Raw genomic sequence first — 19,773 nt, 5'->3', positions numbered from 1 at the left:
TTCAAAAATTTATTATTAAATTAAAAAAAAAATTTCTACTAATGTGTATTTACTTTAATTTAAATTATTGACTACAATTCAAAATAAAATAATAATAACAACCCTCAGAATTACATAAAATTAAATAAACTCCATATTATCAGTAGATAATAAACCACAGTAACAAAGAGAAGCTTACATAAGAGATCACTTTTCAATCATATAATAAATATAATATCTCCACTATTTTCCTTCATCGCAATTAAATCCCGCTCCATTTAAATTAAAATTACTGTTACTCAAGTCCTCATAATTACATCACAATTTTCTAATTATAAATTACCATTCCTCATTATCTTTAAAATTCCCTACAACATCAACCCATCATCAATTACCATAAAAAAACTAAAAAAAATCCAAAATATCAATAGATAACACATAGAATACTGATGAGCGAGGTGTCACGGCCATCGACCAGGGCATCGACAAAGCTCTCCTACGTCATCATTGTAAAAAAAAAGCCTCCACTCTAGTAGCAAGTAGTTGTGTATTATACTGTGTACGATGCGCTAGATTTACTCTATACTATGTGCGCGGTATTAATTCCCATATCTAGTTTATACTAGACCGCCATCTCTTCACAACGACCGCGATCGTCACGCCGAGGATTTGAAAAAATGGTCAAAAGCTCATCAAAATATGTCCTCCCTCCCCTAAAAATTTGAATAAAAATTTTTCCAAAAAATTATCATAAAAAAAAAAAACAAATTTGTCGGAATTTTTTAGAAGCTTGCAAAAATTAAATTGTAACAAAATTATAGTCAAGTTTTTTTCGGAGCCGTGCTTGCATACTTGTAGTTATTGATACAGATAGTACAACTGTAGATGTAGATATAAATGTGGCAGTACATGTACAAACATTATATTACATTGACTGTTAGCTGGCAGTAAAACGTAACTCGTTTTATCGATCCCGTCCGCGTCGACGTGGGCAGCCATCTTTACAGCGATAGTACCTTCGAAAAGGAGGGTCTTGCGCACTGTGAATTTGATCCCTCTTCTTGTACTCTCCTCTTACTCTACATCCCCTCGTGCACCATCGTCATCCACCATCACCATCACCCTCTAGGAGCATTGATACTCGAGCACCGCAACAACGGATACATTTTCCGTGCGTTACACTGACGTGCTCGATACTCACTATTTCACATAAAAATGTGTTTGTTATAATAGTAAATTTGTTCTGCTCCTCGAAACATCTTTCTCCATGAAAGATAACATTTTTTAAATAATATTATTATAAATACGAACAAAAATAACCGTACTACACACCGTTTAATAAATTTATTGTGCCAGTGGATCATTTTAAATCGTTCAGTGATTTTTCCGCGTTCGTCTTTGACGTGGAAAATATTTTCCATTTTTTTTTAACTTATATCTACCTACTCAGTAAGTACCATTTATTATTACTACTAATCTTTAAAAAAAAAAAAAAAATTATTTCCTAATTTTTTAAAAATTTATTTTTACCCGCGAATTTTTCCACAGAAATTCTTTGGAAAAAAAAATGATAAATTATCTCCATCTTTTAACTCCAAAACGAGGATTATGTTTAAAGTAAATTATTATTACGTTGGGTGGGTTCTCACTGGGGTCAAAGCGATCGATGCACGTTCAGTATGACTATTTGATTTGTATTACAGATACATTTTAAAATAAATTATACTTATTTTCATTTCATCTTAGGATTAGTTTTTTGTAGATCGGAGCGTTGAAATTACGCGGGGAGTTGGGGGTGGGTTTTTGAGAGAAGTGTATATATATTTCTATATATATGAACAGGAATATTAGTGTGGGGGTTGTATTGGTATTGTGAATTAAAATGATATTCATGAAAGAAGGTATCGATTTTTTTCTATAATGTCGAGATTCTCAAGTGTCTTCTAGAATCCATGCCAATTAGGTTGAAGCACTATCTCTCCGCCCTCGAGCTCCGTGGTGTGGTGCATCAATGTATGATGAATGTATGGATGTGTGTGCTCGACAATAAAAAGAAAAGTGTCTTGGATAAGTACGAATAGACATCAAAGCTTAATAAATTGAAACATTTTACGTTATAAATGGTGATGATACATTTCGTACGCTCTCTATTTTTATCTACTTTTTTATTATCTACGCTTTTATTTACGAATAATACCTTGCAATCTATGATTTTATACTAGCTTTTTATCAAGTTATTGTCTACTTTTTTTTCTGTAATGAGTGCGATTATTTTGCACTTTTAAGTCTTGGGAAAGTGTTGGGTAATGTTATTATTAATCTCCACAATTTATTGAGAATTTAAAAAAAATTTTTTTAGAGGTAATTTTTTTTAATAAAAAATTTTTTTCTGCTAAATTAAAGATTAACTATAAATTTTTTAATTTATATAAAAATTTTTTGTTCATTTTTTAACTAAAAAAAAAAATTTTTAATTAAAAAAAAAATTAGTTTGAAAAGTTTTGTTTTTAAAATTTTTAATTTAATGAAAAAAATTAATATTAAAGCTAAAATTTATGAGAGTAAATTTTTTTAATAAAAAAATAAAATTAGTTTGAAAAGTTTTGTTTTTAAAATTTTTTATTTAGTAAAAAAAATTAATATTAAAGATAAAATTTATGAGAATAAATTTTTTTTAATTAAAAAAAAAAATTTTTTTTAATAAAAAAAAAATTAGTTTGAAAAGTTTTGTTTTTGAAATTTTTTATTTAGTAAAAAAAATTAATATTAAAGATAAAATTTATGAGAATAAATTTTTTTTAATTAAAAAAAAATTTTTCAATGGTTAGAATACGGTTTTTTTTTTCTAACCACCCACGTAATAATTATAATATTCATAAAACTCAGCAAAAGATAAATTGAGATTTAATTTCTTGCGACATAAAAAAATTTTTAAATATAAAATTGTTTTTTCTATTCAAACAGAAACTTGATATTTTTTATAATAAAAATAATAATTATAATACTTTTGTTCGTAATTATAAAATAAAAACATTGAAGAGGTTGACTCTTAAAAAATGCGAAAAAAAACTTTACTTACTCACGACTTTCTCAGTACAAAGATCTAGAATTTAATAATAAAATAAAAAAGTAAAAAAATTCCTGGTATGGAATTGAGTGGGACGTTATTAATGGTGTCGGATCGATTTTTGGAATTTGTGTCATATGGGGTGAGCGCGTCTAGAAGCCCTACGAGCTAGAGCTCCAAGCACACTTAGTATTTTTGTTAGCAAGGACTCTCGCTTTTATTATATATTTAGGGAGCTGACCCATTAAAGAGATTTCGTCCCCTTTTTTCCGAAACGTTTAAAGATCTCGATTTTATTAAACCATAAACATTATGTTTGTTTTCTTAGCTGAGTCTTTTATTTCTCGGGTGTATATTATCAATAAGCCGGGACAGAGTAGATCAAAGAATTTATGAGCTCAATGAATAGCAATTGCGTTTATTGAAACGCATAAAAAATTCCAATTTTCCGAGTGTAAATTAATTCTCGGTGACAGAAATCACGCACGCGTTTCGAACTAAATGTTGCATAAGTTTCTTTGACCGCAGGTGATCAATTTACCAGGACAGAGTATGAGATAATTATCAGACAATTACATAAAACAGTTATAGTTTATAACAGACCCGGTGATTATGCGCTGTTGCTGTAATCTCTTCTTGACTTAGACTGTACCCGGCTCTTCTGGCATTAAATCATCAAATACCGGCGCAATAAGTAATCTCAACCGCTTATTTATTCATCAATTTTCACTCTATTCATCAGAACTAACCCGATATTTTTTAAAACTTATAATTAGTTCTTGTTTAGAATTCGTTATTTTATTTAACGAGTTAAGGTTGTAAAAAAGTTTTTATGAATTATTTTTATAACTAATTTCAATTATTTTTATAACTAATTTTTGATGTTTTATTTCAATATGTTCAATTTTTATTTTTTTAGATTATAAAATTGTACGGAAAAAAATTATTACAGTTTTAGATAAGCAGTAAGAAATAATAATTTTTTTTTTTTTACATTTGCACATTTACTTTAATTATTATCGTTTAAATTTTTAAAGATTTGATTAATTATTTTCAAATAATTGATTTTAATTATTAATTTAAAGTGAATTTATTAAAGAATAAGTTATTTTAAAAGCATACTCCTTATTAACTTGGTCAATATTGATCCGAATGGCTTTATTCGTTCATCTTTGCATGTATATTCAAACTATCTATATCGCTATATCCGTGTATATATATATGAAGCCTGCATGTATGTAACATATGTATTCTACATTATTTCCTCTTTTCCATCTCGAGCTACCAAGATACTAGATAAAATAAATCACCACTTTTATCGTCAATTTATAGAATTTTCATGTAAAATAATAATAATAATAATAAATTTATAAAAAAAAATCTCAGTCCGATGAATAAAGTAATTGCATAAATGACGTTATTACATTTGATCAAATAAAAATTTTTTCTTTCGAAATTTTTATTCAGCAATTTACTTTAATTCAAATACTCTATGCACATTTTTTTCATTAAATGAAATTAATAGGGCCAGGAAGTTGGCGTTTTTTCTTTATTCAAATTTGAGGTTAAACATATGAATGCTCATTTAAACAACTGCGAAAGCCCTGGCCCTAGTAATTATCATACTTTTTGAATAGTGAAAAAAAAATTATTTTAAATTGAATAAATTATATGAAATAATAAATTTTATTGTTACAAAGATTATCTTGAAAAAAAACTTTATCTCTGATTGTTGTATAAGATGTAACAAAATTAAGAAAGGTTGAAAATTTAAATAATCTTGAATATTTTAATCTTAAATGTTCAATGGTTTTATTAAAAGTAATTTTTTTTTAAATTAATAGTTGTTCCGATAAAAAAAATCATTCTGAAGAGTTTTTTTGCCTTAAATTAAGCAAAAAAAAATAGGTCAATTAAATTATTTTTTATTCAAATAAATTTTATTCGATTTAAAAATCCTTTTCTTAATTTAAAGTAATTTTCTTGGTTCAATATTTTTTTATATCGATATAAAAACATTTTATAGTACTATTAAAAATAACTATTATTTTATTTTGAAAAAATTAATAATTATTAATAAAAAAATTCATTTGATTCAAAATAAAAAAACTTGACCGAAAAATGTCTCATATATTTTCCTTATAAATATTTTGACAGAACGAAAAAATAAAAAAAAATTAGTCCTTTTTATTAGAACATTAATTTCCTTCAATTCGGCCACCAGTCAAAGCAATTTTAATGTAAATATTCAATGGTTTTGTTATTAAAAGTAACTTTTTTTTTTAAGTTGAAATTAATAATTATTCCGATAAAAAAAATCATTCTAAAGATTTTTATTGCCTTAAATTAAGCAAAAAAAATTCTTCAATTAAATTATTTTTTATTAAAATAAATTTAACTCGATTTAAAAATTTTTTTCTTAATTTAAAATAATTTTTTTGATTCAAGATTTTTTTTATCGATGAAAAAACATTTTATAGTACTATTAAAAATAACTAATTTTATTTTAAATAAAAATGAATAATTATTGATAAGAAAATTCACTTGATTTAAAATATATAAAAATTGACCAAAAAATATCTTATAATAATAAAGAGTTTTAGTTGCACGACTTTCGTCTTTTACAAAGTTTTTACATATTTTATTTCTATATATTATTTTTCTTTACATATAATCTTTCTATTCTTTTTTTCTTTTCTCAAAAAATATCTTAAATATTTCTTTTATAAATATTTCGACAGAACGAACAAATAAAAAAAAATTAGTTCTGTTATTAGAACATTAATTTCCTTCAATTAAGCTACCAGTCAAAGCAACATGTAATGTAATGACCTAATGACGTAAATGTCATGCTTGATGTCAAACGATTAATTAATAAAATAATGGTCGACTTATGACGGCAAAGGGCAAAAAGTAAGTCGAATAAAGGGGTGGCTAGGAAGATTAAGATAAAAGTAAAACTGTGGATTAGAACAACTGTATGGAACAAGTCCAGAGTATATTCCACACTACTGGATATCTCTGATACACAATACAAGATACAGAAGGTCTTGACTATTGAGAGTTGCTGGAGAGCGAAAAAGCCCAGAACAGCGATAGTGGTGGCCGTAAAGTTGTTATTGTAATCCCCCAAGTGATGAAACGTAATGCCAGTGCCCACGCATGTGTCAAGGTCGAACTGAGCTGTCTTGAAGGACACCAAGGATGGTATAAGTATATTTACTCGTCGCGTCAACCGAGAATTCGACTTATTAATGTATAAAAATACTTTTGTCCGGACTATTACTTGTTGTTTATCGCTATCACTATTATTATTATTGATAATTCGGGTAACTTCGTTCTCGAGTTAATAAACCTTTTCTTCCACGTGTCTTTTGTTGTCCTTACAAATTTTTTTTTTTTTTATTAATTATTGGTGATGGAGAAAAAATTGAATTGAAGCCAATATGACATTTTATCTTCTTACTCTCGTTCGTTCATTTATATATTGTTATATACGTATATATATATATATATATATATATATATATATATATATATATATATATATATATATATATATATATATGTATATATATATATATAATATAATATAATATGTACGGTCTTTTGTTTCGACCTCGCTAACTGAACTGCAGTGTTGCTTCTTATTGATTTCATACTCCCGGCTGTTCACTGATAGTGTTATTATTATTATAATTTTTAAATTATTATTATTGTTACAAGATTAAATTTTTGCTCAAAGGAAATTTTTTTTTTTTAGTAAAAAAAATCTTTTAATTGCAATTAGTGCTCTAGTAAATAATTAGTAAAGTTTTAGGTACATTTTTAAGGATTTAGAAAATATTTATGAAATTAATAGGATTAATTATATTTTTATTTTATATAAAAAAAATTAATTGTAAAGGGAAAAAAATGATTATAAGAAATTATTTATAATGTTTAATATTTTCTGTAGAAAAAAAATATTAAGTTTTATTATTAGTAATAGTAAAAAAAGTACAGCAATTTGTACTGCTGATAGAGATAGTGCGGAGATTGATAGTGAGAGATTAAGCTCAAAAAATGCGGAGCCGAGGAATCAGTAGAAAAGTCTATAGCGCGTCAGACCTTGCGTCGCTTTTTTTGACGCTTTATGTTATTTTACTCCCACGGGTTTGAAAAAATATGAGGATTTCTTGAGATATAAATATAGATTATTTTTCCAATTTTACTTTTCCACCCTCTTCATTGTTTCTTTTAGAGCCGACAAATTTTATCCATATGCATGAGATCAATTCTAGACAGTGAGATTTTTTAGATTTTTTATTCAGCAATTTTTTTTCTGCTTATTTTACGGTTTCTTTAAATTTTAATAGCTGATTTATGAAAACATAATAAATAATAATAAAAGTAGTGATGGGATGAAGAATGGGGGATTCGTTCGATATTATCTAGATCACAGTTACATGAAAAAAAAATCTGATAAGTGTTTAAATTATATAGTTCTCAACTTGGAAAGCTCACGTTTTCAGCCTTACTTTTTTTTTACGAAGCTTCTTATCGTCAATCATGGTTTTATATATATATATATATATATATATATATATATATATATATATATATATATATATATATATATATATATATATATGGACTTTTTTTATCATATTTTTTTTCATCATACATTTCCATAGTCACGAAATAAATCCAACTTCTTTGATACTTTTTTTTTTTTTTAGTCTTTTAGTTGAGTTGGCAAATTTTACTGCCAACTCTCATAAATTATTCAATATTATTATTATTATTATTATTATTATTATTAATATTACTATTACTAGCAACCTTGCAGTCACTATGTGACTGCCGGGACTTGTGAATTATTAATAAATAAAATTTTGCTTTATTAAATAATGACTTTTGTTAAATTGTACAGTATTTTTTTAACTATTGACATTTTTAAAGATATAAGCTCATCCCGATATTACACTCATCAAGACCTTTCATTTGAGTACCCACATGTATTTTCATATATTTTTCATATATACATATATATAAATATATAAAATATATGAAAAATTGATGTGGGTACTCAAATGAAAGCTCTTGATGAGTGTAACATCGGGATGAGCTTATATCTTTAAAAATGTCGATAGGTCACATTATACAAGGTCATTCTTAATTATTGATATTTTTAAAGATATGAGCTCATTTCGATGTTACACTCATCTAGAGCTTTCATTTGAGTACCCACATGTATTTTCATATATTTTTCATATATACATATATATAAATATATAAAATATATGAAAAATTGATGTGGGTACTCAAATGAAAGCTCTTGATGCGTGTAACATCGGGATGAGCTTATATCTTTAAAAATGTCGATAGGTCACAATATACAAGGTCATTCTTAATTATTGATATTTTTAAAGATATGAGCTCATCCCAATGTTACACTCATCATGAGCTTTCATTTGAATACCCACATGAAATTTTTTACATATTTTATATATATGGTATTTGTGAAATATATAAATATATAAAATATATGAAAAATTGATGTGATTACTCAAATGAAAGGTCTCGATGAGTGTGACATCGGGATGAGCTTATATCTTTAAAAATGTCAATAGTTCACGAGATACAGGGTCAAGACTTTCTTAATGATACCAAATTTAATTATAAAAACCCATTTTATCATATAAATACACTGGCCACAAAATTTTTCTTATTCTCTTAATAATATAGATTATTATTATTTTCAAAAAAATTTAAGTAAATAATTACAAATTAAGAATTATCTATATGTGATGCAATTAAAAACTATTTTAAGGTGAAATGTTTAAACTATAATAAAAATTATAAGAGACTTATTTTATAGGAAATCTTTAAAAGATTTTAAAAGATTAAAAATTTTTCTCATTATCATTATTTTATTTCCATAATAAATGATCAAGACTGAATTTTTTAGCATGATCTTAGAACTTGTCGAGTATTCGATAATACTCTCAGTTAAGTGCCTTCCAATTTTCTAAACTACAACATCCAATTTCCGAACTTTCAAAACTTCTAAGACCGATTAAGTCTTTCCTGAATCTCTTTAAACTTCTCGACTAACTTAAATTCTTTCAACATTCACAAAATTTTAACCAAAACTTTTATTTTTATATTTTTTTTAACACAAAGATAAATTTTCAATTATATAAAATTAAAATAACAAAAATTTCGTAATTATTCAAAGTTTCAGTTAAATTAAATGTCAAGAGCTATTATGTATTAATCCCAATGGAATAAACTCCGCGAGAGAATTATATCAATTCAGGAAGTTTAATTTACCGAAAATCCGACAGAGTTAATTTAATGTTTAGATTATAAATTACCGATCTTAAATATTCATTGGGTTAGTTAGTGATTTTTGCTTTGATAACTATTTTAAATGTCGCTAGTTTACTTATTCAGCAAACACCTGCGGTATCTAAATGTTGACCAAATGTTTTATGGACTATATCCTTTTGATAATAACCATACAAAAATGTAAATATTATTTCCCCTGGTATTTAATTATTACTAACAAGAACAGCTGTCAATAAAGAGGGATCCAGACAATTAATTAAAAATATTGATCCGTTTGAAAACAACTTATGCGACATTATTATTTGACAGGTAACTTTTGCCGGCTCTAAAAAAATTTGTACTACTTTTTTTAGACAATATTTGTATTATTGATTTTTATTATCCCATTTATTTTATGAATATTAATTTAACAGATATTTAATCATTTTTAGAATTTTTTTAACAGATAAATTATGGTAAAAAAATTATAAAAAAAAATTGACAAGTAGAAATTTTAAAAAATAAAAAATCCAATTTTTTAAAAATAATTTTTTGGACTAAATTTTTTTGTCATATTTATTTTTAATACAACCGAGAATATTTATAGAATTTTAAGCAACATAATTAAAAAAAAAACTTCAGTTTATTTTTATTTTTTAACAGCAGAAGTTTAAAAATATTTTCTCTGATTGTAAAATTTTATAAAACTTGTGATTTTTCACGCTATAAAAAAAGAAGTCTCATTAATTACCGCAGTAAAGCACTCAGTAAATTGAAAATAAAATTACTGAGAGGTTGTAAACTTAACGAAATAAATCGGGAGTTTTATCCAGCCCGTAGATAAAAAAATGTGTTGTTGAAAAAATTCCCTTTGTGCGATAAAAGCGAATTGGAAATAAAAGATAAAAATACGAATTTAAGGAATTTAAGAAACTTGAGATAAAATACGTGGGAGAGGATTTTCCGCTAAAGGTCAAGTGAAAAAGTTCAATCTATTTAAACAAGCAGTTGATCTATTTCAATTGAAAAATTGTTTAATTATTCAACTTAAAAAAAAAATTATCAATATTTTTTAACAAATCATAAAAATAAAAATACGAAATATTAATTGTAAATTAGTCTCAATTTCCGGGGATTAGAATACTTACAGGAAAAGTTTAAGAGCTGTTATCCGAAAGATTGAAGATGAAAGATGCCCGGATTATGATTATAGAGTTAATATTCATTTCCTGTAAGACTTATCCGTTATTTTATTTTTTCATCTCTCATTTCTATTCCGGTTGGAGTTCTCGAGACTGAAAGCTCACCTGTGCCTTGTGCTTTACTCTGCGGTGACCTGCATAGCGAATTCCGGGCGGTCGAGTTTTTTTATTATTATTATTTCTTCTTTGACATGTGTGTTCGCGAATCCATATCTCTGGGCTTTAGAAAAATTTTTATCATACATCGCTCGAGGTGTGTATTTGTGTCGCGAGTATTCATATGGAGTACCGTGTAAATTTTTAAAATTTACAATTAAAAGTCTTATTTTTTCAACCAAGCGAAGAAGTTTTTTTTTTTTTTTTATAAACCATACACGGAAAAAACAAGATTTAACTGTTTTTCATCCATAGTGAAAAAATTTACAGATGGTAACTACTTCTATATAGATTACAGTGGGTACAATCTTCGTTGAACGTAGTTCAATCCAAGATGAGACTCAGTTCAACGAAGATTGTACCCACTACAATCTACATAAAAGTAGTTACCATCCCAGAGTCAGAATAATAAACCTACATTAGCCTACAAGACAATTTTTAATTGTTTTTTAATAGTTTATTTATGTAAACAAATAATTAAAAATGAAATTGATTTAATAAAATACTTTAAATTAAATTGAATTAAATTAATTTATAATAAAAGCATAATTAATTAAATTATTACAATTTTTTATTAGAGTTTTTATATGTTCTTAAATTTAATGTATCTATTTAATAATAATACAATATACTCAATAATTTGAAATTATTCAATTTACAAATTTAATTTTTTTATCAATAATTTTTTAATTACTATTTAAGTATTGGTATAAGTGCTCAATAAGTTTCAATAATTTAATTAAAGAAAAATCTGTGCATCAGTACTCCTGTTAATAGGACTTTTAAAGGGTGACATATTTTGTCCCAGATTTCTGCAACAAATTCCCATTTCTTTTCTACAAATTATTACCAGATCGGCATTGCTTTTTTATCCAACTAATGAAAATAAGTATATATATTTCTGGCATCACCTTTATGTAGAATCATTAACATTTGTAATTATATTGATGAAAACTGTGATGCCTATGATTTCATGGGCTACAATCAGAATTCTAACCGTAGCGCCAACGTACTTGCAACTCTTTTAATGTCACTAAGATAATTATAGTCATCTATCTATTTTTTCAAATCTTAGACAATTTCTATTACTCATTTTTATATGGTACAATGTAAATTATTATATATATTTTTGATTATATTCCAGACAAAATGTATAAAAATTAATGAATTATTTACTTATTATAACTTTGAAATCTTGCTTGTACTACGCTTTTTAGTTACTAAATTATATTAAGATATAATTTGTGTAAACTTTACAGTGACCCTGTTATTGGCTTTACAGCTGTTGGGTCTCATTATATTGAAATAAATAAATAAATAAATAAATAAAGTGTATTTTGTAATATTACATTTGATCAATCAAAATATTTACAGATAAAAATATCGATCAAATTAATTAAAAATTGTCATGTAGGCTCATTATTCTAACTCAACTGTAAATTTTTTCACTATAGATAGAACTAGGTTCCATCCGAGATGGAAACCAGTTAGATCTTTATTTTTCCGTGTAACAGAATAGAAATAATTATGAAAAAAAAATTTTCAATGATTGAATGAAAATAAAGGAAACAAAGAAGATAAAAATTAGAGTTTTATCACTCGCGGAACAATTAAAATAATTCAGATGTCACTTTATCGCGTTTGACAGTTGAGAGGACTACGATTGTACTTGTTAATATTGTGTGGTCGAGTGTGGATGTGAGTGTGAGCATAGTAAAGTGTTTTGAGGGGGGGTCCAAGGTCGGTACCGATATGAGAGCAAATAGAATGCTCAAAGTTTCCTTCGACAATCACGATTCCACTTATTCTCTTCAATGCTTCTTACTTGCAGTTCGTTGTTATAAAATTTATTTTATATATATATATATATTTTTAGAGCTATATATCAGTCAATTTTCTCGAGTAAGTACAGTGAAAGTGTGACTTTATTGAAAAATATTACTGTTAACTGTGGAGCGATTGGTTTTAGTTGACAATAAATTTATCGTCCTCGCGATGGATAAAATGTAATTGAAAATAAAATCTTCATTGCTCAATTGCATTTCACAAATATAGGTAACTTAATTTGTAGTATTTTCTAAATTTTTTTAGAAATAATAATAATTTTTATTAAATAAGAAAAAAGAAATAATTTAATTTTTTTTCAATCATTGAATTTAATCCGTTTTACTGTCATCTTTTATCACGCTTTTTATGCATCTGTGAGTTTATTGATTTATTTTCTCTGAACAATAAATAGAATAAATAAAATAAATTTATTCTAAAGGTATTCATTTATATTTGATAAAAATTACTTTTTTATTAAATTTTAATAATTATTTTTCAGTAAGAAAATTGAGCTCTATTTTCAACAATAGAGCTAATTGAGCAATTTGATTGGTTATATTGCAATCGACAGCTCTAATCAACTTACAGTTGATTAAACCGTCCAATAATTTTCAAGTGATTGCCCGAATTTCAATAGTAATTTTTCTTTAAAATTAAAAATTGACAGCTACTAAATTCCGACATTAAATTTATTGAATAATCAAATATTTCAACTGGAAAAAGTAATCCTTGGATTGAATTAATTTATTCAATTAAAACTTCGTTGAATTATTAAAGTTAATTTCAATTTATTTGGAATATTGTGTTGAATATTAATGAATAAAAATAAAATCAATAAAATGAATAATAACGCAAAGGAAAATGATCAAAGTTAGACTCAATAAAAAAAAAAATTAATTACTTTTCAACTTTATAGCCTTCAACTTCATACTTCTTCTTGTTATATTTTTCATCATAAAACTTTCAAACTGTCAAATCATTGTAAATCAAATTGATATTTGTGTTTTGAAGTGTAAAATAAATTTTTGATTTTTTAGAAAATGCCGCCATCGAGTAAAGAATCGGCTAACGTAGCCGAAAGCTTGGCTGCTGAGGCTCCAATCAACACACAAAACCCAGCATTAGCGATGCCCAGTACAACACTTAGGATAGTCGCATCTAGCGAGGAATTTATTACTGGTAAATATAATAAATATTTACGTGAAAAAAGCATTAAAAGAAATGTTAATTTTGCATTAAAAAAAAAAAACAATTTAAAATTCATATAAATTATTTTTCCTCGAGTTTTTTATTTTTACATATCGCGTTACAGATTCCATAAGGGTGTACAATTTTTATACGCCCTTATGGCACCTGGGAACCATAGGAGCGTATAATAAAAACCCAATTTTTTTTTCTAAGTCCAAAAATAATTTTTAGCTTGGAGAAAAATTTTTTTTTTCATTTTTGCACACTTCATACAAAAATACGTTGATTGCCAAAAAAAAAATTTTTTTTTGGGAACCGACGTATTTTTTCGTGAAATGCGCAGAAATGCAAAAAAAAATTTTTCTTTAAACTAAAAATTTTTTTGGACTTAGAAAAAATAATAGAATTTTGATTATACGCCCTTATGGTATTTGGATATTTATTTCCGTAAATTTACCAGTTCGGCTGCCCAATTTCAATACACAGTAACTGACAATTTTAAGATTTTTAAAAATTTTTCTTATTAAAAAAAAGGTTGCGCGTCAAATTGATAAAAAATTTGATTTATGAATAGAAAATACTTAAATATAAATATTTTAAAGAAAAAGTACTTGAAATTAAGGTCTAAAAGTTATAACAAATGTAGCAATATTAAAAAAAAATCAGGTATAAAAATTTTGCAGTTACTGTGTTTTAAAATTGGGCAGCCGAATTTATCTTTATGAATATGAACTGAATACCAATATGTAATTTTTAAAAATTTATATAAATAAATTTGACGGTAATTTTTTGTAAATTCAACATAGAATATTTTAACTGTGGATAAAAAATTATTAACTGTGGATAAAAAATTATTAACCAATACTGAAATGCTTTTTAGAAACATTCTCGGAAGCTCCAACAGAATCAACGGCAGCTAAAATCGAAACAAAGATAGAAAATGTCGGAAAAGAAATAACAGCAGCTACGGGAATTCCAACATGGGGCTTAGTAGCAATTTTAATTGGTAATGTTTTTTATTCTTATTATATAATTAAAACGATGAATACTTACAATTTTAATTACAAAAAGCTAGCTGATATTGAATTTAAAATAAAGTGGAAAATTAATGAAAAATTAAAAATTACCAGCGGTGGGAGCAATAGTCCTGGGGGTCTGCTTCTGCTGTATAAGAAGATGTTTCCGCAAACGCCGGTCAAAGGACGGGAAAAAGGGTCTTAAGGGTGCAGTAGACCTGAAAGGCGTTCAGCTCCTGGGAGGAACGTACAAGGATAAGGTTTGTTATTCGGGTTTCCTTGCTTTGAATTAGTCATTAGAGAATCCAATTTACCCTCGGTGGAATCCAATTGCATTTGCGCAGGTACAGCCGGATATGGAAGAACTTACGGACAACGCTGAAGAGCCAGATGAGGCGGAGAGCAAACAGAGCGAGGTCAAACTTGGAAGACTACAATACAAGGTACACTCGTGAATTTTAATCCGTATGAGTTTGAGCACCAGTATATGATTATACACCTATTCTACGAGTCATGTATTTGTTAAGGACCTTTGTAGTTAATGTCTTTTTTTTTTAATTGTGATATAATAATTTTGTAGGTCATGTTTAAAGAATTTATTTTGTTAACGCCGGAGATTTTTTCCAGCTTGAATACGACTTTAATTCAAACAGCTTGGCGGTGACGGTGATCCGGGCCGAGGACCTGCCTGCTCTAGATATGGGCGGAACTTCAGATCCCTATGTAAAAGTTTACTTACTTCCGGATAAGAAGAAGAAGTTTGAGACCAAAGTTCACAGGAAAACTTTGAGTCCTGAATTTAATGAAACGTTTACATTTAAGGTGAATTTTACGTAATTACTTCATTTAAGTTATTGTGTATTTGCTTTTACTCAGAGAGAGAGAGATTTTGAATGTAGTTAATTTTAGTTTGATTTAATTATAATTTTAATTTTTTTGAGTTAAAGAAAAACATTAGACTATTTTTGGCCACCTTAGCACCGTTTTTGGCCATTTATTGTTCAAATAAACGATAGAAATGAATTTTTATTAATAAAACATTACAATCTCAATTTTTTTTAAATAAATTTTTTAAAACTCAACAAAAATATGGTTATAATATTATAATTTTTTATAAATTAATTAAAATATTAACTAACCATATTTTTGTTGAGTTTTAAAAAATTTATATTAAAAAAAATTGAGTTTAAAATAGTTTATTAATAAAAATTCATTTCTATGGTTTATTTAAACAATAATTAGCCATAAACAATACTTCTACCCTATAAATAATTTTATTATTTAATAAATTATCAGTTTTTTAATATTATCTGCACTGATAGAAGAATTTGTTAATATTTTATAAATATTTATAAATTATTAATCAATATTTTTTTAGACTCGAATAAAAATTCAACTTTAAAATATTTAATAAATAAGGTACATTAATAATTTCTCATAAAAATATAGATTAAATAAAATGAACATTAAAAAAATAATTTTAATTATACAAAAATTTTTTTTTACGGTAAAAATTATTAGTATATTTTTATTAGAAAAAATTATAAAATTATTTATTAATATTAATAAGTATAATTTTATTCCAAAAATTATATTTAATATATAAATGAATTATTTCCAAACATAAGTTTATTAATAACCCATAAATTCTTCTATCAGTATAAACTCAAAGTTTCACATTATGTAACAACCCCGTAAAATTTCTTGCGATCAATACAAGCATAAATTACAAATAATATTAAAGGCATTAATCATAAATACCACAAAATTTATCCTGTAACAACCCTCGAATTTTTCACTCAATAAACTATAAACTACCGGTGATTTTCTTGGCTGTTGAATTGCCTGAAAAATTTAAATTAAATTCACAAAACGTGACTTGTATTTGTGAGAGCGACCCAGAACAAGAGTTAATTTCCCGGAAAGATTTACCCAAAAAATACAAAGCTCACAATTTAGCTTTTAAGAAGAGTATTATGTGTTAAAAAATATTAAAGTATTGATTTTTAATTTAATTTTTATTAAAGAGTGTTCCGTACGCCGATGCAATGAACAAGACCCTAGTGTTTGCAATCTTCGACTTCGACAGATTTTCAAAACACGACCAAATAGGAGAAGTCAAAGTACCGCTATGCCAAATAGACTTAGCTCAAACGATCGAGGAGTGGAGAGAGCTGCAGAGCGTTGAAGGAGAAGGCGGACAAGTGAGTAATCCTTTTATTAAGTGTATCTATCTATCGCAATTTACCTTGCTTTTGAATTTATATTTACATTGAATGTCTTGTTTATTTATTTATTTATCTCAATAGCAATAGTAATAATAAATAACTTTGTTGTAGGACAACAAACTTGGTGACATATGCTTCTCTCTCCGTTACGTACCGACAGCTGGAAAATTAACAGTCGTAATTCTGGAGGCCAAGAATCTAAAGAAGATGGATGTCGGCGGTCTCTCAGATCCGTATGTTAAAATAGCGCTTATGCAAAATGGAAAGCGGCTGAAGAAGAAGAAAACTTCTATCAAGAAATGCACATTGAATCCTTATTATAACGAATCCTTTACATTTGAAGTTCCGTTTGAGCAGATACAAGTACGCATTTCAATAAAAAATCTGAAAGGCGGTTGACCTGTAGGCCATTTCTGGAACTTCCCACTTCTCTGAACTCAAAAATCTTCCTACTAGTTGATTTTTGAGCTCCTCAAGCTCAAAAAATTCAAAAGTTATAGCGAAAAAAAAAATTATTGAGCAATTTTTAAATGGCTATAACTTTTGAACGCTTGGTTCGATTTTGATTTAATTGGCGCTATTTTTAAGCACAAAAAATTTTTATCAGGTCTTGAGTCGATAAATCGAACACAGAAAAAAAGGTTCATTTGAGCCAAGAAAATGTTTTTTCTTTCTAATTATTTTCTTGAGCGAAAAAAAAATTTTTTTTGACACAAAAAATTTCACTTATTCCAATAAAATTAATTCTCTTGCTTTAAGAAATACGTATCTTGATCCAAGAAAATTTATTTAAGTCAAGAAAATCTTGTTTTGAGAAAATTCAGCTTCTTGCTCTAAAAAATTTAGTTTTTGATAGAAGTAAATTTTCTTCTCTTGAGAAAATTTCTCTCTTGCTCTAAAAAATTAAATATAAAGATAGAAGTAAATTTTTATTAATATTTTTATTGATTAACATGTCAAATGGGAAGATCAAATAATATTTCATCATTTTTTTTCATTCAATATGTATAATTGCACGCTAAAATAATATAAAATGGGTATCAAATATTCAAGAGAAAAATTTTCTCAAGGTGAGAAAATTTTTTTTTCAGCTGAAGTAGGTAGCGCTGCTTCCCTAAAATATCTAAAAATCTTGATCAAATATAAAAGTTTATTGTATCAAGTATTGATGATAATTTGAATTAAGAAAAAATGACTTCTACCAAGAATAGAATTTCAAGAAAAATTTTTACTTCGGCTACCATAACTTCGGTCTTCCTTCAGGCACCCGAAAATTTTCTTGAGCCAAGAATTTGATTCACCAGTCAAGAAATTTTTCTTTCCATGAAGAATTTTAAATTTATCTAAAAAAAAATGATTATTTGGAAATTTTTTACTATAAATTAGAGATCTGATGAAAACTCACATTCTCAAAATCGGACCAAAATTTATGACTTCCTACTTTTGAAAATTAAATTATTAATTTTCACGGTGGGAAGTTAAAAATCTTTCTATGTTAGTTAAAAACTTTTTTTTTTATTTTTTTTTTTTAGATAATCTTAACAAAATTTATTTCTTTTTTCGCAGAAAGTTAATCTAGTAGTAACTGTGGTAGATTATGATCGTATTGGTACATCAGAACCAATTGGAAAATGTGTTCTTGGCTACAATGCAAGTGGTACTGAATTAAGACATTGGTCAGACATGTTAGCATCACCAAGACGACCAATTGCCCAGTGGCATACGCTCAAGGATCCTGAGGATGGTGATAAGAAAGACTAAGAAAATTAAAACCAAAAACAATATTAAAGAAAAAAAAAAAGGTAAATTTTTTTATAATTATTTTATCTAAATGAAATACTTAATTTTATCTAACAAAAGACTCCGCTGTAAGGTAAAGTATCCAGTAGTTGAATAGGTTTCAAAGTAAAACGTGTTTGACCCTATTTTTAATATATAAAGATGTAATTATTAGTTCAAATTAGTGATTTTCATGAAAATATAAACAATTTTGAATTGATTGAAGCGCAAAATAACAAAGATAATTTAATATTTATATTTTGACAACGGTTTTAAAATAGACTTTGAAAGGAGTAGTAGTTGAACACTCCGGGAGCAGTAATTGAACTAATAAAATATATGGCAATAGGCACACCAAAAATTTTCAATGTTTTATTGAAGTATCAAAAGAATTATAACATATTATTGAGTAATATTAAAAATAATACTATGAATATTTAATATGTTCATTTAAAAATAAAAAATATTTTTATTTAATTTTTTAATTACATTTTTTATGAATAACAAAGCAAATTTTTAATTATAAATCAAAAAAACTCAATTCAAAGCGTTCAATAATTTTTAACTACACTAATTTTTAGCTACAAAACTTATTTAATATGCAGTAATTAATACAAATCACAATATTGATCACTAGGCTGTAAATCTATTAGAGATTAGAGTACTGTTAAAATTATACGGCCCCAGCTTGTTCAAATTCTGAGTACTGCTTTTAAAATTTAGAGGTATAGTTAGACGCTAAAATTTAATCTACAAATTATAGTTTATGTCTTTACAAAAAATATGTATTATTTAAAAAAGACTATTTCATTGGATAGTACAATTTTTTTTACTTCAAATGAAATCGACGTTCTAATTAGAAAATTTTCTAACTCCATTTTAGAAAATTTTCCATTTGTACGAAAAAACAATTAGTTCAGAATTTATTATCACTTTAAAAAACCATTTAATATCATTAATATCTAATAGAGGTATAATATTTTGGTTTGGATCATTCAAATAATTTATAATTGGAC

General features: G+C 26.2%; 1 protein-coding gene across 2 annotated transcripts; it reads left to right on the top strand.

Annotated features, from left to right (window-relative positions):
• Positions 1 to 1,091: 1,091 nt before the first annotated feature.
• On the top strand, positions 1,092 to 18,767 carry LOC123259185 (synaptotagmin 1). 2 transcript variants are annotated; one of them, XM_044719512.1, is made up of 9 exons: positions 1,092 to 1,428; positions 13,584 to 13,725; positions 14,615 to 14,740; positions 14,865 to 15,010; positions 15,101 to 15,193; positions 15,378 to 15,572; positions 16,778 to 16,954; positions 17,090 to 17,341; positions 18,545 to 18,767. In XM_044719512.1, the coding sequence occupies exons 2-9, from the start codon at positions 13,587 to 13,589 to the stop codon at positions 18,737 to 18,739; spliced, it is 1,323 nt and encodes a 440-aa protein (XP_044575447.1). In that variant the 5' UTR covers positions 1,092 to 1,428; positions 13,584 to 13,586; the 3' UTR covers positions 18,740 to 18,767. The 2 variants fall into 2 exon arrangements, with proteins under 2 accessions (XP_044575447.1, XP_044575446.1); XM_044719511.1 differs by having other exon boundaries at positions 15,095 to 15,193.
• The last annotated feature ends 1,006 nt before the right edge of the window (positions 18,768 to 19,773 follow it).

This window comes from Cotesia glomerata, linkage group LG2 (assembly GCF_020080835.1).
Source record: "Cotesia glomerata isolate CgM1 linkage group LG2, MPM_Cglom_v2.3, whole genome shotgun sequence".
Classification (NCBI taxonomy): Eukaryota; Metazoa; Arthropoda; class Insecta; order Hymenoptera; family Braconidae; genus Cotesia; species Cotesia glomerata.
Note: the sequence above shows the minus strand (reverse complement) of the source record. Positions and strands in the feature narration are given on the sequence as shown.